This window comes from Eptatretus burgeri, chromosome 1 (assembly GCF_056783735.1).
Source record: "Eptatretus burgeri isolate ZD-2024b chromosome 1, Ebu_testis_v1, whole genome shotgun sequence".
In the NCBI taxonomy this organism is placed as follows: Eukaryota; Metazoa; Chordata; class Myxini; order Myxiniformes; family Myxinidae; genus Eptatretus; species Eptatretus burgeri.
This window is the reverse complement of record NC_140961.1, coordinates 11,614,319-11,637,110: the sequence shown is the minus strand read 5'-3', so window position 1 is coordinate 11,637,110 and position 22,792 is coordinate 11,614,319. Positions and strand designations below refer to the sequence as shown.

The 22,792-nt window shown below is 41.0% G+C and overlaps 1 protein-coding gene across 4 annotated transcripts in view; it reads right to left on the bottom strand.

Annotated features, from left to right (window-relative positions):
- The window catches only part of LOC147033869 (zinc metalloproteinase-disintegrin-like ohagin), a 154,431-nt gene that overhangs the window by 35,915 nt on the left and 95,724 nt on the right, over positions 1–22,792 (bottom strand). For all 4 annotated transcript variants that reach the window (XM_085872054.1, XM_085872048.1, XM_085872050.1 and 1 more), the window contains exons 11-15: positions 17,339–17,487; positions 17,051–17,228; positions 13,108–13,197; positions 6,164–6,359; positions 2,466–2,571 (exon numbers count right to left, since the gene is read on the bottom strand). In XM_085872054.1, the coding sequence (XP_085728180.1) occupies positions 2,466–2,571; positions 6,164–6,359; positions 13,108–13,197; positions 17,051–17,228; positions 17,339–17,487 (719 nt within the window). The remainder of the gene's footprint in view (positions 1–2,465; positions 2,572–6,163; positions 6,360–13,107; positions 13,198–17,050; positions 17,229–17,338; positions 17,488–22,792) is intronic.

Here is a 22,792-nt window from a genome sequence, read left to right as displayed (position 1 = left end):
CGACTCCAATCCTATCACAAAGATCCGTTTATAGTGCGACATTGGCATCCAAGCCAACCCAGTCAAATGAGGTCACCCAGGACAAGAGTGAAGCGTTTATATATGAAGCATCCAGCCGAACACGTCACATGCGAATAACTCACTTTTCTTCACATATTAACTATTGCTGCAATCTTATGAGAGAGATGAATGTACTCTCGGCGAGGTTTGAATGAAGATAATGTTTTACATATTGTTGTGCAAATGTTTTTGGTCGAAAATGGCAACACAAAAGGAGATGGCATTCATTATCATTCGCGATGTTCCATAAACATAAAGTATTTAAATGCACAACAGACACTTCTGCCACTTCAAGGCTTCACAACTCCAAAAACACATCTCTTCGCAACGCATAATGAAATTTCTTCACGTGATGATGATATTTCCTTTTGCTAACCTGGCCGAGAAGTTAACCGTCTGGATCAGCCGTGCAGGAAGTTTGAAGGTCTGGGTAGCTGAAGTGTAAATGCTCCATCTCCAGGAGGCCGAGGTGATTCCTTTGGTTGCTCACATGCCGAATGAAACTAAAATCCCCAACCAAGGCCTTACTTTTGAAACAGTACCGAACCCAAAAATTTCCTCGAGTCTCACTCAACATTCTGCCTCCTGAAATACGTGCATGGTATTCCACTTCTCACCTCTACCTTCGACTTCATCAACATCAGGATTTTGAAGCATGCTACAAAGTATGACTTTGGTAACCTTAAATTCTTCCGATAATACCCTCAGAGAGAGACAGAACTTGGTGCTTTCACCATACAAGGCTACCGTTGTAAGGAAGGCACAAGGAACCTTTTTTTCTCAACCAACCATTTATCTTTCTCTCCATTCTTCTCACTTTACACCATGGAATGTAAGATATCATAACAGGTCACAAAAACCTTGCTGAATCACTTGTGTCAATGGACTTCAAATCTTATGTGTCATGTGCTGAACATCAAAACCTCAATGTCTATCTGGCAAAAGGATCGCAAGCCATCTCGTCTCCCCAGAGTTATAAAACCCTGTTCTTTTAATGTTGGAATTTTTGCTGTTCACGCTAACTATTCCCTTTAGCCACAACAACAATCTGCCTTTCTTTCCTTTAAGCTTCGTTCTGGATCACATCACCCACCACCTCTCATAATTTACACCAAATATTACTCGTTATGTGTTCCAATTTTTCAAAAGGGGTCAAACTGCCCATGAAACCTTCAAACACGATAATTTCTGGATGAATGAGCATCGCCATTGCCAGAACAAATAAAACTGAAGAAATTGTGCAGCTCCCTGCAATGCCTTTTGGAGTCTTTGCCAGCATGGAGAGTATTTATTTGTTGAAAGCCACACGATTAATTCTCCAAAATAGCGCATCATGATGTTCGAGACGTCACTGGGAACCCAAAAGGAATCCACTGTGGCCTCAATCAGTTTTTGTGGGACTGAATCATCGATATTAAACCAGGTCCAGCCACATCACACGATCGGGTACAGACATATTGTTCCAAAGTCTGGATTTAAATTCCAGTCTCTGGAACAATCTAGAACATTTCTGAAAAACCTTATAAATGTCTTGATAAGTGCACAGAGATGACTTGGCTCGAGTTTTCTTTCCTTCCTGTTGGACTTCACACCCTGATGCTGTTTATAATAAAACCTGCCGCTGGTACGCAGGGTGTTCCGATCTCCAGATTACCATCTGAAGGTCAGTACTTCAAAACAGGATAAGGACACTTTAGATGTTCCCTATCTTTTCACTTTGATGTCTCCAGATGTGTAAGAATGTAGAGTATGGTGAGGCAAAGTTGCCCCTGGCAGGAAAGGTGTGTGCAAGATGCCCCAACCCTCCCCTCTCCCCACATCCTCCCCCACCATGTCGATACAACCTCTTCAGTCCCTTTGTTCAGGATACTGAACATATTTCATTTGACATTCCAGGATCTGTTATACCATCAGCAGATATTTGGGATACTGAACATGAATTTAATCAGGACTAAGAATATTATTTATGGTGTATAGGAGATTGGGGTGGGGAGGAGGGGGTGGAAGGGGGACATCATGCAAACCCTTCCTGATCGAGCAACTTGACCCACATTGTTCAATGTAATCATAAATATACCAATCCTTTTGTTCAACAAAAACTCCATGGTCATGTAAATTTCATATAAAGTTGAATCATAACATTGTACATGATCCATGTACTGTATGTTCCAGAAGACCCAATAAATTATGCAATATATTGTTGAGCACGAGAGATGAACCCAATCGCAAGCAAGCTGCGGTGTTTCCGATTTAAATAAAATTTAAACTTTACACAGGTTTATTTTATTGTAGCAAATACCTTTTAGTGTTCCCCACTCCACATAAAATATGTTGTATTGAAATTCTTTGTATAATTATGCTGAAAGAGGTTTCTTTTTCCAAATCAGAGAACTGCAGAAACGTACTTTGGTTGACAAGGCACATAGCCGATGGACATGATTCCACAGTTTCCGTAGCGATTACCACCAATGTTGACTTTCTCAAAGCAGATGTCCTCTGCAACAGAAGATCCTGCAGGAACGATGGGAATCACAAAAGGCTCAGTTTTATGGTACAAATCTACTACAATCATCAATCACCTAAAAAGGCTGAGTTTTGTTAATCGAGACGTCAAATGGAAAGTCTCCCACCCAGTTTCTTTCCTCACTCGTATGGGACCTCATGTGGAGCAAAATATGTACTACAGCATGGAGAACATTGGACAGCAAAATTACTCCTCAAAATAAATACAAGGCCTTCCCAAAATATGTTCACTAAACATGCTTAGACACAAATTCATTTCACTTTTTACAAGATGCATCATATCTCATCTTATGAAAAAAAAATTCATATTTGTATAACAACAACCACACGAAAAGCATGGGGAGTACAGCAAACACCTGTTACCATCAGTTTAGGGAGGCTGATCTCCTGGAGTGGACTGAGATTGACTGTTTTGAGGGTCCTTATTCGAAATTTGAAATTGAGTGCAGGCACTCCTGGGCATTGTGGAATTGTTTCAGTGGGAACACCTTGTTCAATGTGTCGTTTTAGAATTCTCGTACATACATATAAACATGGCACATACATGTGTACAGACACACACACACACAACACATACATGTGTACATATATACAAACATAACACAAACATGTGTACATATATACAAACATAACACATACATGTGTACATATATACACACATAACACATACATGTGTACATATATACACACATAACATATACATGTGTACATATATACAAACATAACACATACATGTGTACATATATACAAACATAACACATACATGTGTACATATATACAAACATAACACATACATGTGTACATATATACAAACATAACACATACATGTGTACATATATACAAACATAACACATACATGCGTACATATATACAAACATAACACATACATGTGTACATATATACAAACATAACACATACATGTGTACATATATACAAACATAACACATACATGCGTACATATATACAAACATAACACAAACATGCGTACATATATACAAACATAACACAAACATGTGTACATATATACAAACATAACACATACATGTGTACATATATACACACATAACACATACATGTGTACATATATACACACATAACACATACATGTGTACATATATACAAACATAACACATACATGTGTACATATATACAAACATAACACATACATGCGTACATATATACAAACATAACACATACATGCGTACATATATACAAACATAACACATACATGTGTACATATATACAAACATAACACATACATGTGTACATATATACAAACATAACACATACATGCGTACATATATACAAACATAACACATACATGTGTACATATATACAAACATAACACATACATGTGTACATATATACACACATAACACATACATGTGTACATATATACACACATAACACATACATGTGTACATATATACACACATAACACATACATGTGTACATATATACACACATAACACATACATGTGTACATATATACACACATAACATATACATGTGTACATATATACAAACATAACACATACATGCGTACATATATACAAACATAACACATACATGTGTACATATATACAAACATAACACATACATGCGTACATATATACAAACATAACACATACATGTGTACATATATACAAACATAACACATACATGTGTACATATATACACACATAACACATACATGTGTACATATATACACACATAACACATACATGTGTACATATATACACACATAACACATACATGTGTACATATATACACACATAACACATACATGTGTACATATATACACACATAACATATACATGTGTACATATATACAAACATAACACATACATGCGTACATATATACAAACATAACACATACATGCGTACATATATACAAACATAACACACATGTGTACATATATACAAACATAACACATACATGTGTACATATATACAAACATAACACATACATGTGTACATATATATAAACATAACACATACATGTGTACATATATACAAACATAACACATACATGTGTACATATATACAAACATAACACATACATGTGTACATATATACAAACATAACACATACATGTGTACATATATATAAACATAACACATACATGTGTACATATATACAAACATAACACATACATGTGTACATATATACAAACATAACACATACATGTGTACATATATACAAACATAACACATACATGTGTACATATATACAAACATAACACATACATGCATACATATATACACACATAACACATACATGTGTACATATATACAAACATAACACATACATGTGTACATATATACAAACATAACACATACATGTGTACATATATACAAACATAACACATACATGTGTACATATATACAAACATAACACATACATGCATACATATATACAAACATAACACATACATGTGTACATATATACAAACATAACACATACATGTGTACATATATACAAACATAACACATACATGCGTACATATATACAAACATAACACATACATGTGTACATATATACAAACATAACACATACATGTGTACATATATACACACATAACACATACATGTGTACATATATACACACATAACACATACATGTGTACATATATACACACATAACACATACATGTGTACATATATACACACATAACACATACATGTGTACATATATACACACATAACATATACATGTGTACATATATACAAACATAACACATACATGCGTACATATATACAAACATAACACATACATGCGTACATATATACAAACATAACACACATGTGTACATATATACAAACATAACACATACATGTGTACATATATACACACATAACACATACATGTGTACATATATACAAACATAACACATACATGTGTACATATATACAAACATAACACATACATGTGTACATATATACAAACATAACACATACATGTGTACATATATACAAACATAACACATACATGCATACATATATACAAACATAACACATACATGTGTACATATATACAAACATAACACATACATGTGTACATATATACAAACATAACACATACATGCATACATATATACAAACATAACACATACATGTGTACATATATACAAACATAACACATACATGTGTACATATATACACACATAACACATACATGTGTACATATATACAAACATAACACATACATGTCTACATATATACAAACATAACACATACATGTGTACATATATACAAACATAACACATACATGTGTACATATATACAAACATAACACATACATGTGTACATATATACAAACATAACACATACATGTGTACATATATATAAACATAACACATACATGTGTACATATATACAAACATAACACATACATGTGTACATAAATACAAACACAACACATACATATACACACAAACAAACAAAATACATGTAGGCTTAGTTGTAGTCTGTGAAAGACACTCGTATGAAGACATATAAGGTGATGTTATCTTTGTTAAAACATGGAATTTCGAAACCAATTTTAGGGTTTTTTTTTTTTAAACCTTCATGAGACTTACCACTTCCCCAGAGCATCTGGCATTGCTTGTTAAGCAGTGGGCAGGCACCATTAAAGCAGTAAGCTTGTCCATTGTGACAAGGTGTGCCATCCATGCGGTTCAGATTGGCAGGACAGTCAGATGATTGGCCATCACAAACTTCTGGCAAGTCACAATCACCTTTTGCCTCTCTGCACTGCTCCCCTGCCTTCTTTATCTGCACAAAAGAATTAATGAGTGTGCTGCAAGGCCAGTTAATTAACGTTAGATATTCAGCTGCTGTGCGAGCCAACACCTTCTTAATGAGAATATATGTCAAGAGATTATAATATCATCACATCAATTAAGAAAGAAAATGCAGAAAAACTGAGACAAAGCTGGATGCTTGGAATACGATGATTTCTAGTATCTATCCATATATATATATATATATATATATATATATATATATATATATATATATATATATATATATATATATATATATATATATTTTTTTTATACATGTATATATAAACATATATTAATTATACTGAAATTACCAACAGAAACTAAACTTCACCCTCCTTGTTATATTGGAATAAGAATGATTTTAGGATTGTCTGAGATCAGGAATATGGCACTCTCAGACTGAGACACTCAAACCAGGACAATTAAGGCCAACTTTCTGAGTATCTCAGACCAAGACCATTTTGTATGTCCCTTGTACAAACTCAAAGGAATATGCTTCTGAAAGATCTTGTGGGATCTTCAGGTTCCATAAGTAAGTGTTAGTGGAAGGAAGAGTCCGATGAAAGCATTCTTACATGAAAGGCAAGTGCTGAGATGTATTGCCTGACCCGCAAAGCGCCCGGATGGCAACTTCGAGTTTGTTCATATTCCAATTTGAATAGAACCGAGACTGGACCACTCAAAGCTTGCCATCATACTGACAGGGATCCACCAAAGACTGTCAGAATCTCAAGTTGAACTAGTGTTGGTGTAAATTCCGATACCAAACCAAATGGTCATTGAGAAATGCTAATTTTGGGCTGCCATCGTGGCAAGCCCCTTTGAAGATCTCTCCTAATTGTCTTTCACTATTCTTCATCTTCTTTTAAGATGATTGGAATCTCTTGTGATGAAGCTGAGTCGATGGGTGTGATGTATCAGTAGTTTATACTAATGTACACATACATGGGTGCACCGGGGTGTGGTTAAGGGGAGTCACATGACCCGCCAATGTTCCAATGCGATGCTGTGCTGTGCTGTGCTGTGCTGTGCCTGTGTCCTTATTAAACCTTTTGTTCCCACTTCAGAGTCTTCGTCCCTATTCTGTGAGTGCATTGCAGTGGCCATGAAGGTGGGATGTCTTTGTGCATCGGCATATTGCGTGAATACGCAGTGGAGGATTATTGGGAAGATGATACCGATCGTCTGAAGCAGTACTTCATGGCAAACAAAATGGACACCGATGAGGACGCTGAAAGGCGGCGAGCTGTATTACTGACCGTATGCGGCACCCCGACGTACAGCCTGATTAAAGATCTTCTTGCCCCAGTCAAACCTTCTGACAAGTCATATGAAGAGCTCGTCAATCTCGTGAAAAGACATCATCACCCTAAACCGGGTAAGATCGTCTCGAGACATAGATTTTATACCCACCATCGTCAAGTGGATCGGTCAATATCCGAGTTTGTGGCTGATTTACACAGACTCGCCGAACATTGTTAGTTTACGGATAAACTCGGAGATGTTACGTGATCTTTTTATAACAGGCATCAAAGATGACTCAATCCTGTGGAAACTCCAAACTGAAACAGATCCCAATTTGGCTAAAGTCATGGAAATAGCCACCGCATGTATGCAAACTGCCAAGAGCCTGCGTGTGATCTCTAACAATTCAAAAGTTATTCAGCAGGACCCATCGGTTAACGAGGTAACCTTTGGCGACAAGCAAAAGTGTTTTAGCAAGCCACCAAATTCACCTCCACCTCCTGACATTTCTGAATCCACCCGGAAGGTTGGGGAAACTTGTTGGCGTTGTGGTGGTTATCATCAAGCTTTCCAATGTCGGTACAGGAATGATACCCGTGACAACTGTGGTAAGCGGGGACACTTGAAGTGTCGTTGTTCTCGATCCAAGTCGAAGAACTTGTCTCCTGCTTATCACATTGGGGTGAACTCTGATACTGAATACGATACCATGTTCAACAAGTACCCTGGCCTGTTCAGCAATTGTGTTGGCACCTTTGCAGGGCCCAAAGTGAGGATTCATGTTTCTGCAGATGCTCAGCCATTGTTCCATAAGACTAGACCTGTGCCCAACATGATGCAATCAACGATCGAATGTGAGCTTGACCGCCTGCAGAGTGAGGGCATCATCTCACCAGTCGAGTCCTCCAACTCGGCAGCACCTATCATTCCAATACACAAAGCAGATGGAACAGTGCACATCTGTGGGGACTACAAAACAATGATCAACCGCTATTCAAAGCTGGATGGCTACTCTTTGCCCAAAGCAGAGGATCTGTTCACCACTCTCATGTGTGGCCAGACATTCACCAAGCTTGACTTGACCAATGCTAATGCTCAAATGGAACTGGATTGTGATTTCAAGCCCTATACATGCATCAACACTCATCGAGGACTCTACATATACAACAGATGCCCATTTGGAATATGCTGTGCTGCATCAATCGTCCAACGCAAGATGGAGACATTATTGGAAACTGTACCAAAGACAGTCGTATTTCAGGACGACATACTAATAACCTGAAAGTCACGACATGAACACCTCGAGAACCTCAACAAAGTCCTTAATCAGCTGTCAGAAGCTGGGTTACGCTTTCGGCATGAGAAGTGTACCTTTATGGCACGTGAACTTGAATACCTGGGTCATCAAATCTCCTGTCAAGGCATTTTGCCCTCTCCGAGCAAAGTTGAAGTAAATGCAAATGCACCAATGACACAAAACATTTCAGAACTTCTGCATTCCTGGGTATGTTGACCTACTTTGGTAATTTCCTGCCTCAACGAAGCACAACCGTCGAGCCTCTGCATCTTCTCCTCAGGAAAGGCATCGTCTGGAAATGGGAAGCGGCCCAAACAAAAGCGTTCAAGGCAGCTAAAACCATGCTGTCCTCCTTGCCATTACTTGTCCATTACGACCCATCCAAGGAACTTGTTCTCAGTTGTGGTCGCTCTTGATATGGTATTAGGTGTGCGTTGTTGCAAACAAATGGAACCGGTCATCTCCAGCCTGTTGCGAATGCATCACAAACCCTCTCTGACACTGAACGTCGCTATGCTCAAGTAGAAAGGGAGGCGTTAGCGTGTGTCTGGGGAACCTTAAAGATGCACCAATATGTCTTTGGAAGACATCTTGCCATTGGGACTGATCATAAACCCTTCTTAGGTCTCCTGGGAGAAACCAGAGCAATTCTGCCCACATCAGGTTGTATACAACGTTGGGCATTGACTCTTGTCGGTTATGACTATTCATTGGTTTACCGCCCGGGTAAGGAAATGTATCATGCTGACGTGCTCAGTCGTTTGCTGCTTCCCATAACCATCCCAGAACCTCCACAATCTGGCAATTTTATTCATCTCATGGCTAATGTCATTTACGATGAGGCGCCCGTAACCGCAAAGCAGATTGCTTGTGCTACCAGTAGCAATCCAGATTTGTCACAAATTAAATGCTGTGTTATGTCAGGTGATTGGACATCATGCCAGGAAGGGGCGAAACCATACCTCATCCGGAAGGATGGGCTCTCTATTGTTGCAGACCGCCTGCTTTGGGGTAGCCAAGTGATAATTCCACCTAAACGCCGCAGGAAAATTAATTATCAGTGAACTCCACAATGCTCATCCAAGCATACTCACCATGAAGGTTATTGCCCGAGCCCTGTTTGATGGCCTGGTTTGGACAGTGACATTGAGTCCAGTGCATGCCATTGTTACACTTGTCAAGTCCATGCCAAGACACCGCCACAATCTCCATTGGCCATGTGGTCATGGCATTAAAGCCATGGTCCAGACTACACAACGACCATGCTGGTCCATTTCAAGGGAAACTTTTCCTTATCGTTGTTGATGCCCACTCCAAATGGATTGAAGCTCTCATGCTGCCATCCTCATCCTCTGCTGTTACAACTGAAGCTCTACATACCATGTTCCCACTACATGGTATTCCAAACTCCATTGTATCAGATAATGGATCGTCATTTTCGAGTTCAGAGTTTCAGAACTTTTGTAAAATGAATGGCATTAAGCACGACACATCTGCCCCCAACAAACCTGTCAGTAATGGTCAAGCTGAACTTGCTGTTCAGATCATCAAGAATGGTCGAAGCCACGTCAAGGAAGGCTCCATTAAATCCCTTCTCGCTCGTGTGTTGCTCAACTACCGCACCGGACCACATAAAACCACCGGTCGCTCACCTGCCGAGCTTCTGATGGGTCGTGAATTGACAACACGGTTATCATTCGTGCACCCAGATGTAACGGTTGAGGTCAAGAATAACAAGTATCAACAGAAACGTAATCATGACAAAACGTCTGTATACCGCAACTTCCAGATCAATGATCCTGTCTATGTGTTGAACTCCGGATGTGGAACCAAGTGGTTAACTGGCATTGTTAGCGACAACATTGGTGAAACGATGTTTCTTGTGAAGTTGTGTGATGGTAGATGCATGTGTAAACATGGTCACCAACTCAGGTTACGTCATGGGGAGACAAACATTGAACCGGCTCAAGTGCCTTTGTCACCCACTCCTGTAATAACACCACCTGCGTTTGAACCTGAGGTGTTTCCTCATGAAAGGTTTTCACCCATCAATGTACGTGAACTCCTTCCCGACCCTGTACCCCTTATTGAGAAGCCCACAGCGGTTGCAAGTAAGGACAGCCCTCCACTAGCCCTGAGAAGAACAGCTCGTGTCTGTAAGCCTCCTGGGCATCTTGACTTGTAAAAAAAAAAAAAAAAAAAAGGGGGGGGGGGAGATGTGATGCATCAGTAATTTATACTCATGTATACATACATGGGTGCACCGGGGTGTGGTTAAGGGGAATCACGTGACCCGCCCATGTTCCGATGTGGTGCTGTGCTGTGCTGTGCTGTGCTGTGCCCATGTCCTTATTAAACCTAATGTTCCCACTCCAGAGTCTTTGTGTCTATTCTTTTATCGTACATTACAATGAGCCTATAACTTTTACATCACAGACAGGTCAATGGTCTCTTGGTCTTCTTCCATTTCCTTTCTGGTCTTGCACCATCTGCTCTTTCCATTCCTTGTTTCCTCCCACCACCCCCCCCTCCCATCAGCTCCCCTCCCTCCAGGTTTCTGCAGGGTGCATATGGTCCACCATCAACCCCCTTCTGGTGAAACTCCATAAATCCCAGATCACTGCTCACCTCCATACTCATTTGTTCATCTTTTCCCCCACCTGTGGAATCAACCTCCACATACCCTTCAATCTCATTCTTTCCTCCAGGTCTTCAAGACAGCTGTTCAGCAACATCGCAGAAGACCACCACCCCCCATCCAAAACCATGAATTGTTTTTTCTACACCTGTTAAACCAACACTCACTCTCCCAACTTTGTCCCCCAGTTCTTTTTTCCCCAAATTCCCAGTTTCTCCTTCCTGAGAGTTTGTTTGTGTGCTCATCCTGTCCACTCCCTGCTTCCTCCCTCACCCCTCATTCTTACCTGCATCCCTTGTTTTTCCATCTCCATCTATTTGGTCCATTGACCCAACCGGTGGTGTGTTCTTTCTGCTGTTCCATTTGATATGTCACGTCCTGATCCATTCAGTGTTCTAACTCTTCCCTGAGCCTTGACTTTGTATACAAAAAAACAAACAAACAAATCTTCCCAAAACTCATAACCCTCTCATAATGCTCTCCCTCTTCGTCACATCACCACTGGTTCAACTGAAGAATAGGATGGTGTCGATACAAAGCCTCAGCTGTGGCAGAAACATGAGATTTAGTGTTTCCAACGAGAGATTGTCTCCATTGTAACAAAAAAAAAAAACCAAGAAAACCCCAAACCAACTAAACGAGCAGCAGGTGAGATTCCAAGATCATTGCGGATCGGCCTCAACCAATCAAGTTTGCGGCTCCGCATGCTTCCTCCAGCCGCATTCGGCCAGCAGCGCCATAAGTGGCCCCCAGGAGACCCGGATGGTGACCAGTCGGCGGTGAGAGTGCACGGCAACAGAGTGCGGTTGTGTGCAGTTTGGCATGCACGGCCAGACACCGAGCTGGAGCCGCACGGTCACAATCAAGCCGTGTCAAGAGTGCTCCTTTCAGCGAGTGCCTCTGGATAATAACGGGCAGTATTGTCGGAAGCAATATGCACTCGAGGACCTCACTCAACATTTCACTCCCACGTGACCTGATGGATTCGTGAGCAGGTAGCTTGGTATGTGCGTGTGCAAGAGAGCTGAAAGTGAACGACTTTTGAATGTCTCGTCTGTGTCTTTCACCTTGGTACGGATATGCGTTTCATAATGCTGACTGTACTCGGATCACAATGAGAAAAAAATTCCCAATTGAGTGGCATAAAGTCAGATCGTGTTGCCTCAAAAAGCAACTTATTAATCCGATGTTGGAAGAAGAAAAAAAAAAAATCATCAAACATCCCGTTCGGAAAACAACACTTGAACTTCAACTTCAATCAATTCCCCCATTCCCTCTGCATGGAGTGAGGACTGAGCGCCATTTGTTCATCTTTACAATTACGCTTCACCAAGATGAGCTGACATTACATTTTCAGCTCTCATGACATCTGAAAGAGCAAGTCCGAAACAACAATCTCCGTACGTACGTTTCCTCTCGCCAACTACACTCCGGTAACAAACAATTTGCCCCAAAATGAGGTTTTCGTGACAAACGTCCCAGTTACCTTTGCTTGCTGTAAACACACGAATAGAAGTAATCACCAGCAAGCCAAAGAGGAGATAATTGGCGTACCTTGCAGGAATGGCAGCAAGATCCCTGGGCACATTGAGCTCCGGGCTTCAGGCGACACGTCCGGGCATCGCAGCACGGGTTGATGCATTCCTGCGGCGGGGAATGGATGGGAAGCGAACATAGCTGAAGCGTTTCAAATTCCATGGTTATGGCACTTTGCCATGAGCGAACTGCCTGTCTTTTATCTCCCAGACGAACAGAACCCAAAACAATTATTTCCACCCTGTCAGGAGCAGCTACAGATGGACACATGGCTCCTTGCAAATACAACTGTATGTGTGTACTCGAACGTGCCACCATCGGATAGCCGACGTTCAACCACAACCATTCACTACCATCGAAAATCCAACGTACAACCGCAACCATTCACTGCCATCCGAAATCCAACGTTCAACCACAATCATTCACGACAATAGGAAACCCAACGTTTACCCACAATGGTTCACTACCATGAGATATCCAACATTTAACCACAACCCTTCACTCGCATACTCATATGGGCCCATTCCAAATCCAACATTTAACCACCACCATTCACTACCATCGGATATCCAATGTTCAACTACAATCATTCACTATCAGGGAAAAATTCAACGTTTAACCACAACCATTCATTCCAACAGGATATCCAACATTGAACCACAACCACTCACTACCATTGGACAGCCAACATTCAACCACAACCACTCACTACCATTGGACAGCCAACATTGAACCACAACCATTCACTACCATTGGACAGCCAACATTGAACCATAACCACTCACTACCATTGGACAGCCAACATTCAACCACAACCACTCACTACCATTGGACAGCCAACATTGAACCACAACCACTCTATACCATTGGACAGCCAACATTCAACCACAACCACTCACTATCATTGGACATCCAACATTCAGCCACAAATGATTCACTACCGTGGAACATCCACCGTTCAACCACAACATTTCTCAACATTTGCTCAAAAGTAAAATAGTTGGATTATAATATTGTTGTGGGAATGACTTATTGGGGGTAATTTACATTGTACAGTGGAGCTATCTTCCATATTGCATGTTTTCGCATAAGCGTGAGATAATTAAATAATGGTGCTACAGATTATCCATCTTTTTATGGAAGGAAAGCCGTTGTGAACCTGCCCCACATGTTTGTGTCTAAAACTGCCATCCTTTGATATACCCATTTTAATGTTCTCACCTTTGGATTCTGTCCTAAATTTCTTCATAAGAGTCTGATAGGCCATCAGGCACAAGTTTGAGAGGGAAAGCCACCATTATGGAATGCGCGCCAAAGGTGTTGAGAGACAGGTACGGGAAGGGTTTGCCCCACCCCCAGACTGGTCCCCAAACCAATAGCGGCCAAGCAGGGAGGGGCTAAATGCGTCACAAAATGGGTGGGGAGGATATTCTATGAAAGGCACGATGGGCTCCGTCGTAAGGGACTCAAGACTCGACCAGGGAACTGACTCACAGGGCCCATATGAGTGTGAGTGAAACTAAGGGGTTTCACCACAGAACGGGCCCCCACCGCACAGCCGGCAGACACACGCCCACCAAGGGAACCGTGCCCACCCTCTGTGCTCATGCCAGCCGCGGCACGGACTGTTAACAACTGAGCTGTGTCCACATTGCAGCTCGCTGTGTCCTGCCGGCACAGCAGCAGTATTTCTATTTGTGTCGTATCTTTCGTCTATCTCCTGAGGTGTGAATGAGCCAGTTAAGGCTTAGGTACATGAGGATCTTCCGTTTCTTTGTTGACTGGCAGACATGTGTGTTGGTCGTGGGTTAATAATAATTGTTTGATGACTGTATTGCTTCTGGTTGGATTCCTGCCCCCACGTTTTCTCTGAAATATGCTCGAAAAAACACTTGATCTCTGAGTGAATTTGAGTGGTTATGATCACTATTCGGATTGAACATGTCTATTAAAGGACAGAATGGATTCGGGCAATTAGTTCCCAGAACGAGGCCACGTCTACGCCTAGCGACTATGCTCAATCGCCACTCAAGAACGGGCGTACGGCACCAATCAGTGTGGGGAGTGGCATATCGATTGCATTGGTGGTTCCACTGGGTACGGCATCATGGTGGAGAAGACCATAATCCGACCCGAAACGACATAATCGGTTGTCCGCCATGACCGTTTTGTCGTGGTTTGCCAGATTGACCCCTTGTGGGAATTTGATGAATCTCTGAGAAATTCAAGAGAAATTGGAGAACAATAATTTCATGTAACCTCTTCTTAATCAATCATGATAATTAGATAGTTAATGGAACACCTTACCCCACACAGTGTTGAAAAACAAGGATGTGGGCGGGGGTCTGTGAGCGGAAAATTTGATTGGGTGCGATGGGGTAAAATGCCGTAATATTTTGTCCAAGTACTGCTACACGGAAGGTTTGTGAAAGTGTCAATAAGGTGATTTGTGTTCTACCATGCTCAAGTTTATAATTCAATTGAAATAAAATAAAGATTTTAAAGGTTGTAGAAAAATAAATTCAGAAGTTTAACACAGGTGACGCATCGTCTTTCACACCAACTTCTTCAACACATGACGTTAGTTATTTGCGTCTGTTTGTTATCCTTTATGACGTCCTTATAAACAATAACCACAATAATAACAAACAATAACTATGAGGGCACTCGGGACAGCGCATACCTCTGCCGCGTAATGCCTGATCCATGAGAACATGTCGGGCCAAATACATTTTTGAGATATCGTGCTATATATCGTTTTTGGCCCCATCTCTCAATAGTGAAGAATCACTTTTAAAATTCTAGTAGTGGGACCGGATCCAGATCTTCATCAAAATCGAATCAATTCTTTCATGTCAGACAGAAAAGGGTAAAAACATGACCTCCTTCGCCTTTGCTGGTGGAGGTAACAAATCCCTTCACCTTCCAATTTCCCTCCTTAATTGGAGTTTCCTTCTGTATCCTTCTTGTCCACCCCATGCATCCTCCCCTGCCCCCTATTCCTCCCAACAACCATTGTTTGTCCAATTCCCCTTCTATCTTGGCCTTCAACTCTGCTGTTTATGTCCCCCCCCTCTCTACTGCTCCTTTTGCATGTCTTGAGTCCTGTTTTTGTCTGCTACATTCTGATCAATTATGTGTACTCGCTCTTTCATGAGCCTCGACCATGTCTATAAAAAAACCCCAAAAACAGTAAGTTTGCTGTTTGGAATGATTTTCAATTTTGTTTGACCACCAGACAGGTAGACAGAGTAAAAAAAAATTCACTCCTCTCTGAACGTGCACGATCGGAACAAGATCAGAGCCAAAGTACTGTTAAACTACAGGTTCGTTTCCCGGTTCATGTTCCGATTCTGGTTCAAAATAAAACATTCAATTGAAATTAAGTTGATCCTCAATCATAAACTGACGTGTGTGGACAGACAGACTGACAAAGTGAACCAATTGCTGAACCCCGCTTTTCGCTTTGTGTGCGTGTAGTAACAAAGCGGATTTAATGTTACTCAGTGTTACAAGTAAGGCGATGACCAAAATGACGTTCGGGATCACCATCTGCTTATTTCAGTCACGTGATCCCAATCCCTCCCAATCATGAGAATACGTCGCACAAGATGCCTGCACATAATCGGACGAAGATCAAGCACTTGGTCTCAACACGTCAGGTCTGATCCTTGTCTCATTGGTGTCAACCAACACATGGTCAGTGACTTCATCAACATCAATTCAGAATAAATGATGAACGAGATGTGGAAAAAGGTACAACCAAACTGATTTCACAAATCCTGAGATCCCTCCAAAGCCAACAACATTTAAGTGGAAACAGACAAGCTCAGCAATCTGAGTTACAAGTCTACTCTGCACAAGTGCTTCTGCATTCAGGCTTCATCGCCAAGATGTAATCGGATTACAATACAGAGCAATATAAATCCTGTATATAACAACACTAATAACTGTCAGGTACCTCTTCTGAACCACAGTCACAATCTTCTCCGTCATCCAAGAAAAGGTTTCCACAAACAGCACCACCATACAGCTCATGGCTTGCTGGTGGCTTAAGCAGACACTGCGCCGTCCCTCGGATAAGGAAATCAGTGTAGTCATTCTCACTGCAGCTACTGAAATGGTGAGGATATTGAGATCTGGATACAAAAAGCAAAGTAAGACATGAACCTCAGTTAAGATGTCGTAGCCATTGATGTGCAAATATTGATGATGCATATGATTGGATGCTGTAAACTTTATTCCTTACCCAACATTAGGCTTCAGAATGCAGCCACCCATGTGGTCAGGTGTGGAACAATGACAACCTCTCTCCTGCAGGTCATGCTGCATGCCAAAGTTGTGGCCCATCTCATGTGCCATCGTTGTGGCCACACCCACTGCATTACGACTATGGTCCTGTGGGGCAAGTCCATTGAGGCAAAAAAGTGAGTGGAATAATTTTCGTGGGAACAGGAAAGTAAGGAAACGGAAATGGGGGAAGGGGTGGAAGTGGAGGTGAGTGTCGGGTATTAAATGGCTTCACAAATTCAGATATTTCATAATAATTTCAATAAGGAATTATTATGTCTGTGCAATTAAATAATTCTATCTGCTCAGTTAGAACAATTTCCTTGTGTAAACAGATAAATGGATAAATCATTGCAAATCAGAGCAAAATGAAACCTTTTTCGAAACGATAATCCAACAGGGTCGCTCAAAAAGCTTTCGGAATGACAGAGTCGAATCCCGCTATTCATGAGGGATACATTCCTGGAAAATGTCATGAATAGCGAACATGCGAATAGTGGGGCATTGTTTCAATGGAAAAATGGGGGATAGGTTCCAGGTGGTTTCCAGGATTCATAAGAGAAAAACCAAAAATCCCGTGAAAAAAAGAAAACACGAAAAACCGTGAATACACACGGACCAAAAACCACAAAGATGCGAAATAAAACCATCAAAACACTCACAAAAACTCAAAATATTTTTTAAAACCATGAAAACACCCGAGAGACAAGCTCAAATGAGCTAAGATCCTCGTCCTTTTAGTGATGACGTCATAGTTATCAGTTATGTATCAGGTGTGCGGTAAATGATCTCTAATGTCCCATTCGATTCCATCTGAAGTATTTAAAAAGCTTGCGTTGTTTCAGAGATAATTGTTTATGCGATTTCCATTGTGATATTATGACGTCATAACTTTTTTCTTGGAAGAATTTCCTCAATCTGAGATAGTTACTGTCTGCGTGTGAGCTTTCTGCATGAACATGTCAAGTTTCAAGATGTTCTGATGAAAACTCTTGGTTGTGAAACAAAATTTTTTGAGAAAATAGTGATGACGTCATTGTGATGTATCAGGTTTGCGTCAAATCATCTGTGCAAATGCCCCGTTTGATTCCTGCAAACAGAATTCAAAAAGCTTCCCTAGTTTCAGAGATTTCCATTAGCGGTGATATTATGACGTCATAACTTTTTTTTCTAGGAAGACTTTTCTAAATCGGAGATGGTTACTGCCTGCGCATGGGATTTATGCATATACATGGCAAGTTTCATGAAGATCCGATGAAAATTCTGGACTGTGAAACAAAAAATGTGAAAAAACAGGAATGACGTCATAAAAACGGATATGACGTCATAATGATGTATTATTTGTGCGTTAAATTATCTCTACTAATGACCCGTTCCATTCCCGCAAACATAATTCAAAAAGCTTTCCTAGTTTCAGAGATAATTGTTTTGGGCGATTTCCATTAGCGGAGATATTATGACGTCATAAATTTTTTTCTTGGATGAATTTTCACAATCGGAGATGGCTTACTGTCTGCGCAGGGTATTTTAACATACATACGCCAAGTTTCAGGAAGTTTCGATGAAAACTGTAGGCTGTGAAACAAAAAAGTCCACAAGAACAACAACGTGAGTAAGACTTAGAGATCCTCCACGAGGATCTAAAAAAACTCCCCCCAAAAACCGCGAATATGCCGGCAAAAAAACCGCGAATACGCCGGCAAAAAAACCGCGAATACGCCGGCAAAAAAACCCGTGAATACGCCGGCAAAAAAACCGCGAATACGCCGGCAAAAAAAACCCGCGAATACGCCGGCAAAAAAAAAAAACCGCGAATACGCCGGCAAAAAACTGCGAATAAGCCGGCAAAAAAAAAACCGCGAATACGCCGGCAAAAAAACCGCGAATACGCCGGCAAAAAAACCGCGAATACGCCGGCAAAAAAACCCGTGAATACGCCGGCAAAAAAAACCCGCGAATACGCCGGCAAAAAAAAAAAACCGCGAATACGCCGGCAAAAAACTGCGAATAAGCCGGCAAAAAAAAAACCGCGAATACGCCGGCAAAAAAACCGCGAATACGCCGGCAAAAAACCCGTGAATACGCCGGCAAAAAAAACCCGTGAATACGCCGGCAAAAAAAAAAAAACGCGAATACGCCGGCAAAAAACTGCGAATAAGCTGGCAAAAAAACCGTGAATACGCCCGCAAAAAAACCGCGAATACGCCCGCAAAAAAACCGCGAATACGCCGGCAAAAAAACCGCGAATACGTCGGCAAAAAACCGCGAATACGCCGGCAAACAAAAACCGCGAATACGCCGGCAAACAAAAAAACCGCGAATACGCCGGCAAAAAAAACATGAAGACGTGAAAAAAAAATGCAAAATTACTCGTGAAAACAATTTTTAAAAAATAAAAATAAAAAACCCTCACGAAGATCCTTGGATAAACTTGAAAGAAAAACTACAAAAATGCAACAAAAAAAAAAAACACGAATACACCTGCAAAAATAAATAAATATGCGACTATACAAAGCACAGCGCCGCGAATGTCAAAGCAGGTGACATTTTATAAACCGTGACTACGCCATTTGAATAGCCAATCCGTGAATATCTGTGTCCGACAGTGCCCACTATAGTCCAAGAAAACTTTCTCTGTTGTTAAACACAAGTATCTTCAATGAGAAAGAAATATACTTCCATCCTATTCCATACTACAGCTCTTCAATGAGCCTCGACTTTGAACACAAAAGCAATTGTGAGCATCTCGTCCCAATACCTTGTCGAATGCCCTTTGTACAATAAGCTTTCAGTTCTCTACAATTTGTGCAATTAATTTACTCTTTTAATTAAATAAAATCGTTTGTAGAGGACGAAGCAATTCATCTGGTGATCAAGTTCAGGGCCAAACAATTGAGTGGATAAAACGTTACAAAATGAGATGTCTGCTTCCACTTAAGTCAGATAGAACCCCACACCATCCCACCGAAGGACACACACGATGTTATCGACAATTAAACAAGTCTTTATGTGTGGCCATTGAATTTCTTGAAAGGTCTTCCCATGGTCTAACCACAGGCTGGCTCTTACCCAACATCTGCTGCCAATTTTCCAAAGGTTGTAGGTGGGTTTCTCCAGCATTCCTCGTATGGTGGATGTAAACATTGGCAGCAAATATTCTTTCGCATTCGTCACATCATAGAGGATTTGTCAAAGATTTCTCCACACGATTATATTCCCAATAAAGGTGATTTTACATGAGCTGTCAGATGGCCAATCATTGATGTGTCCTGTAGTTTGGCATTTCATGTTGATGTTCCCCATAGTTGGCCACAGGGGATGGCTTGAAGGGTTGAAGACATCCTAATGGAGGCACCCAAATCGATAACAGTCGGTTATCATTCATCAATGAAACTCCGTTTATTCCATCCTCTGGGATGTGATGCTGTTAAATTGACCAATTGGGTTTCATCAGATGTTAATGATATTCATGGTTGGGCAAATCAGACGTGGGTAGACAGATCTCAACCGAAATGGTTTGATCAAGAAAAAAAAATTCAAGTGGGAAATACATAAGGAGAACGATTTAGAGCCATAATCATTTCGATTGACTTTCTCTCATGAGGGAAGGTTACCTGAGAGTCACCTTACCCCATGCTGTCTCAAGAAACAAGGACGTGGGCGCGGCTTCCGAGCAGCAAATTTGATTGGTCCTGAAGATGTAAAATGTCGTAATATTTTGTCAAAGTACTGCTAAACGGAAGGGGGTTTTTTTTTTAAGTGCCAAAAAGACAATTTGTGTTCTTCGGTATTCAAATGTATAATTCAATTTAAATAAAATGAAGATTTTAAAGGTTGTTGAAAAAAAATATTCGGAAATTTACCGCTGTTGATGCGGCGTCTTGTACACCACCTTATCTAACACGTTACATTAGTTATTCGTGCCTGTTGTTTGTGTCCTTTATGACATCCTTGAAAACAGTAAGTTTCTTGTTTGGAATGATTTTCAAATTCGTTTGACTGCCAGACAGGGAGTCAAGAGTAAGATAATTGTTTCACTCATCTCTGCGCATTTGTGACCGGGACATATTCAGAGCCAAAGTCGTGACGAACCACAGGCTCGTTTTCTGATCCGTGTTCAAAATACAACACTCGATTGAAATCAAGTTGTTCCTCGATCATAAACTGACGGTTGTATGCATACGGACGGACAAAAGTGAACCAATTTGCTCAACCCCGCTGTTCGCTTCGTGTGCGCGGGGTAATAATACGATGAAGATGAGTGTCGCGTCCATTTTCACATGCCTCCGAGTGTACCCAGCTGTGAGATGAAACAAAGCCAAGGAAGTGGTTCGTACTAGAACATCGCTCAAGGAACATTCCAGAGTAGAGTGCTTTACCTCACCTGAGGACAGACATTTTGAATGCTTTGTGTGATGGGCATCAGAGTACCCTCATCGCTTATAAAACCTTCCTGGTGCATTTTAGCTTGAGGGCTTTCAGGATGCTGAAATAAAATGATTTAAAACAAAGTAGAGTCATTTTGTAATCATCTTCCTCTGGATTTAAACCCTTTTGAAACACAGCGTTTGGCATTACGTGCCTCCGCAGTGGTCTCACGAGGAGTGCACGTTACCTGGGAGGTACATCATCATAGACCAAATTACACTTTGCTCATTTCCTCCTTAAAAAAAGGATTCTTTCGCTAAATGCCCCCAAGGCTTTCCACAATTTCATTTTTGAGATATTCATGATCCTCATTTCAATGAAAGCTCTGCAAACTATGAGGGTGGGTAAAGGTTACCCTGAACTTTTTACGACTGAAAAGGGTAAAAGATCGAGGAAAATGTGGAATCATATTGGTGATACCTGTGGGAGGTGATCTTACAGCTACTACACGAGCAGTGTGGTCGTTTCTAAAATGGCGATGAACAGCGTGTCATTTGGTTGGGGACAGCACTGTCCGATGATCAATTTTCTACTGAACAAAAATGTAATTAATGATAAATATGTTCGAGTGGTCGACGAGAGAGGTCAGAGGTCATGTGCTTTCCTTTGGGTTGGCTCATCAGCATTCGATTCTCAACCTGACTCGAAATTATAAACTGATGTTTGCAAGTGGGGGCATTGGATCGATGGATGACTCGCACCGTCTGTTGGATGTGATGTGAAGCTGGTTGTCTCACCGACCAACCTTCACTGGTGGACGTTAAATATCCCATGGTGTCTTGGAACGAAGAGAAGGTGAGTTATTGCTGGTAACCTGAGCAAAATACCAATTTCTGTCCTGATCTTTAAGGGGCACTTGATCAGCGACACAGCCACATCACACAGAACTGATGCAACCAGCATGTTGGTTCCAACTTACTGCACATGATGGAAACAACATACTTGAGTGCAACTGAGTACTGGGATTCCAAACATTATTCTTGCT